This window comes from Choloepus didactylus, chromosome 14 (assembly GCF_015220235.1).
Source record: "Choloepus didactylus isolate mChoDid1 chromosome 14, mChoDid1.pri, whole genome shotgun sequence".
Classification (NCBI taxonomy): domain Eukaryota; kingdom Metazoa; phylum Chordata; class Mammalia; order Pilosa; family Megalonychidae; genus Choloepus; species Choloepus didactylus.
The window spans coordinates 87958473-87968906 of NC_051320.1; the positions used below are offsets into that span (position 1 = coordinate 87958473).

At 41.5% G+C, this 10434-nt stretch overlaps 1 protein-coding gene across 4 annotated transcripts in view; it reads right to left on the reverse strand.

Annotated features, from left to right (window-relative positions):
• Positions 1-9721, reverse strand: part of LRRC6 (leucine rich repeat containing 6) — a 121706-nt gene extending 111985 nt beyond the window's left edge. For all 4 annotated transcript variants that reach the window (XM_037803477.1, XM_037803479.1, XM_037803480.1 and 1 more), the window contains exons 1-2: positions 9576-9721; positions 2750-2917 (exon numbers count right to left, since the gene is read on the reverse strand). In XM_037803477.1, the coding sequence (XP_037659405.1) occupies positions 2750-2917; positions 9576-9585 (178 nt within the window). In that variant the 5' untranslated portion in view covers positions 9586-9721. The remainder of the gene's footprint in view (positions 1-2749; positions 2918-9575) is intronic.
• Positions 9722-10434: the final 713 nt, after the last annotated feature.

Below are 10434 nucleotides of genomic sequence, written 5' to 3' on the forward strand. Positions count from 1 at the left end.
GAATGATGACAGACAGACTGTCTAGACTGTATCTTTAACAAGAATACTTAAAATCATCACAGTTAAAATCTCCAGACCACAGTAAACTACCTTTCCTAGCTTTGTTAGATGCACAGCCCTCTAAATGCTAAAAGAGTCATCTGGCAGAAAAAGATAAAGCTCCGTTCTGGAAGGAATTCCTAAATGTATTCCTCAAGAACGACAGGGTTAAAAAAACGCTCTCCAGGTAAAAATGTGTAGAGGCCCTTAGCAGTAGGAAGGGAGTCTGAGGGTTCCAGCCCAAACCAGCCCAGAAGCAGTTCTCACCAACTGCCACAACCAGACCTACAAACTTGTCAAGGACCAAATCCCTTCCTCAGTTCAAGAAGCTCTGTGGCTCTCAGCCTTCCCCAGGCTGAACTGTTAAAAATGTGGCTTCCTGCAGCCCACTCTGGGAGGTCCCGAGTTAGCAGGTCTTGGGGACGGCCCAGAATCTGCACTTCAACAGGACCCAGTCGGTGCCCGCTCACACTTGGATCCCACCACAGAGAGCCTTCCTCCCAGCCCATCTGTATCTCCCAACAAGGAATAGGGCTGTAGGGAAGGTAACTGGTTTTCAATCTTTTTCCTCAATGGCAAAGAGCATGTCTGCATCCTAGAGAAATCATTTTTTTGCTAAATAAGTGCCTACATGCCTATGGGTGGAGTAGCACTGAAAAATCCCATTATTAGAATTTAAAAGAGCATTTAATTTAAGAATACTTTGGAAGCAAAAATTTAAGCTTTCTCACAACTCTGAAAAGGACTGAAACACTATGCTGCTAATTAGTAATTGTGATGGACCCAGCTGTGGGGATTAAAATTTCGGGCACTTTTTTAGATCTGTACAATTAGGATCGTTCTTTCATGTCCTTGTGCATAAAAGCTGATGGTTTTCTTTAACAGCCTTTTTAAAAATTTTACAATGTGCCAGTTTCTAATTTCTGGTAAAGTAAAAGAGGCTAAAAATAATTATCTACAGAAACAGAGAAGATTTTAGTAAATCTCCAAAAAGTGATGCAAATTCTAGGCTTTTCACAATCTTAGAGCCAATTTTCATTATCCACAAAAAGCAAGGCAACCACATCACCAGGGTTTCTCAGCCGTGGCACTACTGAATTTGGGGCTGGGTAATTCTTTGCTGGGGCGGGCTGTCCTGTGCATCACAGGATGTATAGCAGCACCCCTGGTCTCTACACACTGGATGCCAGTAACACCCCCCCACCACCACCACACACACACACTTGTGACAATCAAAAATGTCTCCAGACACTGCCAGATGTCCCCTACAGAGAATACTGCACATCGCCATGTAAAATTAAAACAAAGTCTTAAAAGCTGACCTATGGGCTCCAGTGCTGGAAACCACAGGTATTGATTGGTATTCTTTCTGTCTCATCAGCCCTCAGCTCCATCTCCTTCCCCCATCTCTGTTCTGTTCTCCCTCCTGCTCCAGTCTTCATTTGGCTAGTCTGGGGCACCCTTGGATAAATGATATTAATAGCTACATCATCCCTGGCAGCTGTCATTTAGGGAGCACTTTATTATGTGCCAACGCATGATACTAAGCCCATCGTTTCATTCAATCCTTAAATCTCAGGTATTATTATCCCTGCTTTACAGATGGAAAAGCTAAGCCTAGGGTAAGTTAATTGACAGCACACAGCCTGTAAGTGGCAGAGGCAGGGTTCAAACCCAGGTTTGCCTGATGCCAGAGCCTCTCTTATGGCTAGAGCTTCTCTCATCGCTAAATTAGACTGCCGCTTTTCTGAGTATGGGGTGAACTTGTGCCTCACTCCTCCTGTTTCCATGTGACAGGACCTTATTAGAGTGACCCCACAGGCCTCCCATCTCTCTGCCCCCTAACTCACTCTTCCCCAGTGCAGGAGGACCAGCTTACCTATTGGGTGGCTGGGGGAAGGAACTGGGCATGCTCAGCCTCACCTTCCCCTGGCGCTCTAGGATCTTCCTGCCAGCAGAGAGCACAGAATCTTGACCACCCACTTGGCTGCCAAGCAAGGGGCCCACCTGGATTGCAGAGGCCTGCGGTTGTCCAGTTCCGCATGTGACTGGGTGGGTAGGTTTCATCATGAGGGGCAGGATCAGCAAGCCCATGGGCCTGTAAGCCTAAGCCACATTCTCCAAAAGGTTTCACTAGTTATAACACTGATACTGTGATCTTACTCACCTGTCACCTGTACTCACCTCTCATTTCATTCCAAACTGGAGCAGGAAGCTGGGATGTAAATTCTGGGGCTCCCTCAATACTGAAGACTGACTACAATGCCAGCCACATATACATTACAATAAATAGGACAGAACTAGCTATCACAACCTGTGGCAATCTGGCAAGGACTTCTTCAACTCCCACGTTACCCTTGCAGTTGGCACTCTGGTGTAAAACCACGGGAAATGCCTGGATGATAGCCTTCTACTTTATCAAACTTTCTTTAAAATCAGGCTACAAATTGATCAGATCAACTAATGGACCCCCTGCCTTTAACTAGTTGCTCCTCCCAACTCCTTGATGGATAGCCCTGTGGGAACAGACACTGCCCAAGAAAATATTCAGGGCAATGTTCCATTCACTTCTGCGAAGACATGGCTACATTTATTTTCTCGTGTAACTGTGTTTCAGTTATTACCTTACGTAACAATAACACTGCATTTCCCAAAGTTCTCGCATTCAAACTGTTAAAGAAGTTATGAGGAAAAGGTTCTAAAAACTTACCAATTTTTCCAATGAGATTATTTTGAAGGTAGAGGATTTTTAAATCCCGGCACCATTTGTCAATATGTTCTAGTCTTTCTATTTCTTGCTGGTGCAAGGAGAGTTCCTCCAAGGAGAAAATTACACAGTCATTGTGTTCAGCATTCCGTCTAATAAGATCTTCTGTGACTGAAAGAAAATTTGTTGCATATTACCTTTCTGTCTCCATGGTTCATCATTGGGTTATTACATTATTAATGGATTGGTTTTCCTTTGCAGTTCAATGTCAATTCCCTACTCCCAGGTGATGTTCAAAAGAAAAGACAGAAAAGACATTGGAAAACTGCTGCCTCGTGCTGGAGTTTTTGTAACACCGTGATATGAGTCAGAGGAGAGAGTCACAATGATACCTTCAAGTCAAGTCTTACTTGTTTATGCTTGTATGTGCACAGAGTCTACATACATTTGCCACATGGATGGAGACAGAGTTGATGGCTAATGAATATAAGATTATTGATACAAATCTTGTGGTGGTGCCATGCAAACCGGAGGGGATCCACTAAACGGTCCAAGCACACAGCAACTTGCTGTTGAGAGGTACAGTCAAGCTGACAGAGGGCAGAATAGGAGAGCATCTCCACAATCTATAAAGGAAATTCATTCATTTATTCATCTAACCAATATTTATTAATTTAACTAACACTGAAGAGAAAGAAAAGGAACACTGCAGATTTTGCATTATACTTGTAAAGCAATCATGACTTGTTCTGTTTCCCGGAGGAATAACAGAACCTGCTCACAGGAAGTATAAAAATGGGATCACCACCCCTCTGACAAAGAGTGATGGGTGGTAATGGGCTGGCCTGACTCAGGATGGAAATATGTGATAATTGTGGGCCAAGAACCTAGAGACAATACCCTGGTCCACAGATGGAGCCAAGAACAAGATCATGGATCATCTTCACAAGACAACTGGAATGAAAGAGGTGATGGCAATGGAGAAACCCCATGCTTACAGTGTTATTAAAATTTTTATTAATGCAGTTGAACCCTTACATTTTAGGCAAAATGTGGAAATATTGCACATCCATATCAAAAGATAATAAAGACTTATCTACTGCCACTTACAAGGTGCCAGGCACTGTTCTAAATGCTTGGCATATATTAACGTATGAGTAGGTACTATTATTATCTCTACTTGTCAGATGAGGATATGAGGCACAGAGAGTTTAAATAACTTTCCCAAAGTCATGCTAGTAAGGGCTAGAACCAGGTTTTAAATGTAGCAGTCTGGTGCCAGACCATGTGCTCTTAACCACTCGACACGCTGCCTCAAAATGTGAACAAATAAAGAGCCTCGCAATGTTGCTCAGGCATCATAAATGTGCAGGCTCCTCTAACTGAGGCAAAGTTCTTCAAAGAACCTTCCTCTGCCCCACCTCTATGCACAACCTTAAAAGTGGAGTTAACCTTTTATAAAAATGCCAAAACTATCATTTGTATGTAATAACTGAACACTCTGCCACCATTGGTGGTGGGAAATGGGGTTGCTTGCGATGGCAGGTCTTTGGGAGAAAAGCAAGGGAAATGTAGCCATCAAAAAATTAAGGTATCATACATGGGGAGTGTCCCTGCTGCTCTAAGTTTTGTCTAAACCAGGACTTGGAGACGGCTGCAAATCAGGTCCTAGGGAGCAGCAGGCCAAAGTAGCTGGGAAGGAGGCTGAAAGGGCAGTCCCATCAGCACTGGCTCAGTGGAATCCCACTGATTGCTGCACTGTGCCATCCCTGGAATGCCACCACTAGTACGTAAACCAGTGTAAGTAGAGAGCTCTACTCAAGGAAAAGAAAACCAACTTTATGAGAACTAAACCAGTAAGATAAAACAGACTTTAAGTCAGAAACTGTTACAAGGAATAAAGTAGGCCACTATATACTGATAGGTGTCATACTGATAGGTATCAATTCCACAAGAAGACATAACAATTATAAATACATATGCACCTAATGGCAGAGCCCCAAAATATATGAAGCAAAGATTGAGAGATTTGAAAGGAGAACTAGGTGGATCTACATTAATAGTAGGAGACTTCAATACAATAATGGATAGAACATCTAGTCCAAAGATCAAAAAGGAAATAGAAGACTTCAATGATACTATAAACCAACTAGACCTAAAAGACATACATAGAATACTTCAACCAACAGCAGCAGAATACACATTCTTCACTAAAGCACGAGTCATTCTCCAGTATAGACTGTATGTTATTTCAAAGAACAAGTCTCAGTAAGTTTAAAAATACTGAAATAATACCATGTATCTTCTCTAATCACAACAGAATAAAGCTAGAAATCAGTAACAGGGAGAACTAGAAAATTCACAAATATGTGGAAATTAAACAATACATTCTTAAACAACCAATGGGTCAAGGAAGAAATCACAAGGGAAATTAGGAAATATCTTAAGGTGAATGAAAACAAAAACACAACATACCAAAACTCATTGAAATGTAGCAAAGGGAGTACTGAGAAGGAAATTTATAGCTTAGTGCTCTCATTAAAATAGAAGAAGATCTCAAATCAGAGACGTAAATTCATAACCAGAGGATCTAAAAGAGAAGAGCAAACTTAAACCCAAAGTGAGCAGAAAGAAGGAAATAAAGATTAGAGCAGAGATAAATGAAATAGATTATAAAAAATCAATAGAATCAATGAAACCAAGAGTTGGTTCTTAGAATGATCAATAAAATCAAAAAACTTTTAGCTAGACTGACAAACAAAAAAAAAGAGAGGACACAAATAACTAAAACCAAAAATGAAAGGGTGGACATTGCTCTCAACCCCACAGAAATTTTTTAAAAAAGGATTATAAGAAGATACTATGAACAACTATATGCTAGCAAATTAGAAATCCTAGATGAAACTGACAAATTCCTAGAAACACATAAACTACCTACACTGACTCAAGAAGAAACAGAAAATCTCAACAGAGTAAAGAGACTGAATCTGTAATCAAAAACCTCCCAACAAAAGCCCAGCACCACATGGCTTCATTGGTGACTTTTAGCAAACATTCTGCTCAAAATCTTCCAAAAATTTGAAGAGGAGGGAACACTACCTAACTTATTCTATGAAGCCAACATCACCCTAATACCAAAGCCAGATAAAGATACCACAAGTAAAAAAAATTATAGATGAACATCTCTTATGAATATGGATGCAAAAATCCTCAACAAAATACTAGCAAACCAAATCCAATAGCACATTAAAAGAGTTATACACATGATCAGGTGGAATGTATCCCAGATACGTAAGGGTGGTTCAACATAAGAAAATCAGTTAATGTAACATACATTAATAGAACACAAGAAAAAAACAGATGACCATCTCAATTGATGCAGAAAAGGCATTTGACAAAATCCAACACCACTTCTTGAAAAAAATAGTCAGAAAACTAGGAAAACAAAGGAATTTCCTCAACATGATAAAAAGCATAGATGCTAGGCCCACGGTTAACATCATGGATCAGGAACAAGACCAGGATGCCCACTGTCACTACTGTTACTCAACATTGTACTAGAAGTTCTAGCCAGAGCAGTTAGGCAATAAAAATAAAATGCATCCAAATTGGAAAGAAAGAAGTAAAACTTTCATTATTTGAAGATGACATAATCTTATATATAGAAAATCCTAAAAGGAATCTACAACAAAGCTACTAGAGCTAATAAACAAATTCAGCAAAGTGGCTAGGTACAAGATTAACATGCAAAAATCAGCAATATTTCTATACACTATTAATGAACAATCTGAAGAGAAAACCAAGAAGAAAATTCTACTTATAACAGCAACCAAAAGAATCAAGTTATCTAGGATAAATTTAACCAAGGACATACAGAACTTACAAACAGAAAACTACAAAATACTGCTAAAAGACCTAAATAAATGGAAGGGCATTCCTCGCTCATGAATTGTTAAGACTAAGTACTGTTAAGATGTCAATCCTATCCAAAGTGATTTACAGCTTCAATGCAGCCCCTATCAAAATTCCAACAGCCTTTTTTGCAGAAATGAAAAAGCCAATCATCAAATGTATATGGAGGGGTAAGGGGCCCCAAATAGCCAAAGTTATCTTGAAAAAGAAGAACAAAGTTGGAGGACTCACATTTCCCGATTTTAAAACTTTTTAAAAAGCCATAATCAAATCAGCATGGTATTGGCACAAGGACAAACATATAAACCAATAGGATCTAATTGAGAGCTCAGAAATAAACCTGCATATCTATGGCCAATTAATTTTGACAAGATGACCAAGTCCACTCAATCGGGAAAGAATACTCTGTTCAACAAATGGTGCTGGGAAAACTGGATATGCATATGGAATAGAATGAAGATAGACAGCTACCTCATATTATATACAAAAATGGATCAAAGACCTAAATATAAGAACCAAAACTATACAACTCCTAGACGAAAACATAGGGAAGCATCTTTAGGACCTTGTGTTAGGCAACAGTTTCTCAGACCTTACACCAAAAGCACGAGCAACAAAAGAAAAAATAGATAAAGGGGACTCATCGAAATTAAAAACTTCTTTGCATCAAAGGACTTCATCATGAAAGTAAAAAGACAGCGTGCAGAATGGGAGAAAATATTTGGAAGCTAAAAATTTGATAAGGGTTTAATATTCAAAATATAAAAAGAAATCCTACAACAAAAAGACAAAAAAAAATTTTTTTAAATGTCAATAGACTTAATAGGCTTTTCTCCAAAGAAGATATACAAACGGCCAAAAAGCAATGAAATGATGCTCAACATCATTAGCCAGTGGGGAAATGCAAATCAAAACCACAATGAAATACCATTTCACACTGTGCCGGTTTGTATATTTGTGTCCCCCAGAAAAAACCACATTCTTTAATGCATTCTTGTGGGAGCAGATGTATTAGTGTGGACTGGGTTGGAACCTATTGCTCCAGTGTCCATGGAGATGTGACCCACCCAACTGTAGGTAACAACTCTTGATCGGATATAGGTGATAACTCTTGATTGGACAATTTCTATGGAGGCGTGGCCCCGCCCATCCAGCATGGCCCTTGTTTAGTTTCTTGGAGCACTATATAAGCTCAGACAGAAGGAGCTCATAGCAAGCTAGAGCTGAGACAGACATTTTAAAGACGGCTCTTGGAAGCTGATGCAGACATTTTGGAGAACGCCATTTTGAAACGCAACCTGGGAGCCAGCAGACGCCAGCCACGTGCCTTCCCAGCTAACAGAGGTTTTCCGGATGCCAATGGCCTTTCTCCAATGAAGGTACCCTTTGTTGATGGACACTGTATGGCCTGTAAGACTGTAACTGTGTAACCAAATAAACCCCCTTTTACAGAAGCCAATCCATTTCTGGTGTTTTGCATTCCGGCAGCATTAGCAAAATAGAACACACACCAACTAGAATGGCTACTTTAAAAAAAAAAAGGAAAATAACAAGTGTAAATAAAATGGGGAGAAATAGGAACACTCAAATAGTGCAGCCTCTGTAGAAAAGAGTTTGTAATTTCCTCAGAAAATGAAACATAGAATTATAATATGAAATAGCAATTTCACTCTTAGGTATTTAACCCCAAAGAAATGAAAACAGGTGTTTTCACAAAAACTTATACACTGATGTTCACAGCAGCACTATTCATGATAGCCAAAAGGTGGAAACAAAGCAAATGACCATCAACAGGTGAATGGTTTTAAAAAATGAGGTATATCCATACAATGGAAATCATTCAGCCCTAAAGAGGAATGAAGCATGCCTTGCTACACCTTGGATGAACCCTGAAAACATTATGCTAAGTGAATGAAGTCAGACACAAAAGGGCACATATTGTATACCCAGAATAGTCAAATCCATAGAGACAGAAAGCAGATCCATGGTAGTAAGGCACTGGGGGAAGAATGGGGAGTGACTGCTTACTAAGTACATTTCCTTTTGGGTTGATGAAAAAGTTCTGGAACTAGACAGTAGTGATGGCTGCAAAACATTGTGACTATACTTAATGCTACTGAATTGTACACTTTAAAATGGTTAAAATGTTAAATTTTACGTTATATGTATTTCACTGCAATAGAAAATATTAGTCATAATACCTTTACAATGATAAGTTTTAAATTAGGTGGAGCCATTTCTTAAGGTTTTGCATTGTCAATATGGGAATAATTCAATCTAAGTATCTGTCAATCCCACCACCTTGCAGTGTCTTAGTATATTTTTAAAGAACTATTTTTACAATACTTACTATGCCTTTAAAACAATATTATTTTTCCCTTCATTTGGGGGATGAGGAAGCTGGGGCCCAAAGGGGTGAATCACTCGCTCAAAATCACATTGCTAGGAGGAGTTAGAATTTAAACCCTGGCTCCAGAGTCGGTAGCCCCAACCAATCAACTACACTGTTTCCCTGAAGGAGTCTGGAAACGGAGACTCGAGAGAATGACTAGCCCACGACCACACCACAAGCAAGGAGAGGAGCGGGCCGCACCTGATGTGTCTGACGCCAAAACCCATGCCCGTCCCACAACCCCTCTTTCATCAAGTCCGACGCCTCTTCGCCCCCATTTTAGAGATGAGGAAACTGGCTCTCATAAAGGCCAGGTTTCCCGGACAGTCAGTGGAGGACCTGGAATGGCACCGACCCATCCGACCCCCAGCCGGGTCTACAGAAGGCGAAGGACAAGGCCTGGCCGGGGTCCTCGGGCGCAAGCGGGCAGGGACGGAGGTGGTCGGGGCTGGCTGCGAGGTCCGGGGAGACACGGGAGGGCGCCTGGAAGGACAAACGAGGGCGGAAAGTGGGAGGGGTGCTTACTCCGGCCCATGGCGCCTCTCTGGCTCGTTGTCCCCTGAAGCTGGACCCCGAGCCCGAAAACTCTCTTCTCCCCTCACAGTCACGCCTCCGCGCTGGAACCTGGAAGTCATGGCAACGGGGACTCTACGGCGGCCGCGCGGAGCCAGGCCGCGCCGCGTTTCTTGTGCGCCAAGAGCGGTTGTGATACTCCGGGTTGCATAGACGAAGCTCTCCCCTGCCTGAACCCGTTACTCTTCCACGTCACCACCCTTCATCTTTCTCAAACTGCTTCCCTTTTCCCGAAGCAATTGGCCAGCCTGAACAAAGAACCGCAGGACGTTATTTTTTTCCCCCATTTTTTATGATTTTTATTTAACACAAATAAAACTTGTAAATGAACTGTTTGTTCCTTTCTTTGCTGTGCAGCCTGGCTCTGGAATTGGGGTCTCTGATGGACAGCTGAGCTGCTCATTCCACAATGGCTTTGTGGATCTTGGAAGAAATGTTGTCAGCAATCTCAGCACAGGAAGATTTGCTGTATATCAGCAACACTTCCAGCTTCTGGACGTTGTGGACCAGGAAGTTTCCGTAGCCACGGGGCAGCCTGTGCTGCATTTTCTTGTAACTTTATTTTAGTTTAGCTGCTCAAGCACATACCTTGCAATGGGTTGGCTTAAACCATGGGAATTTGCTAGCTCACTAATAAAGCTGATCCTGGGTCTCGGGCTCCTCTGCTACATGGCAATGCACATGGCGGCCTCTCCTGGCCTCTCTCTTGGCTCTGAGTTCTTTGATGTTCATCTTCTGTCTGCTCCCCCTGTGGCGGCTTTCTGTGTGTGTGTGTGTGTGCGTGTGTGTGTGTGTCTGAATTTCACTCCAC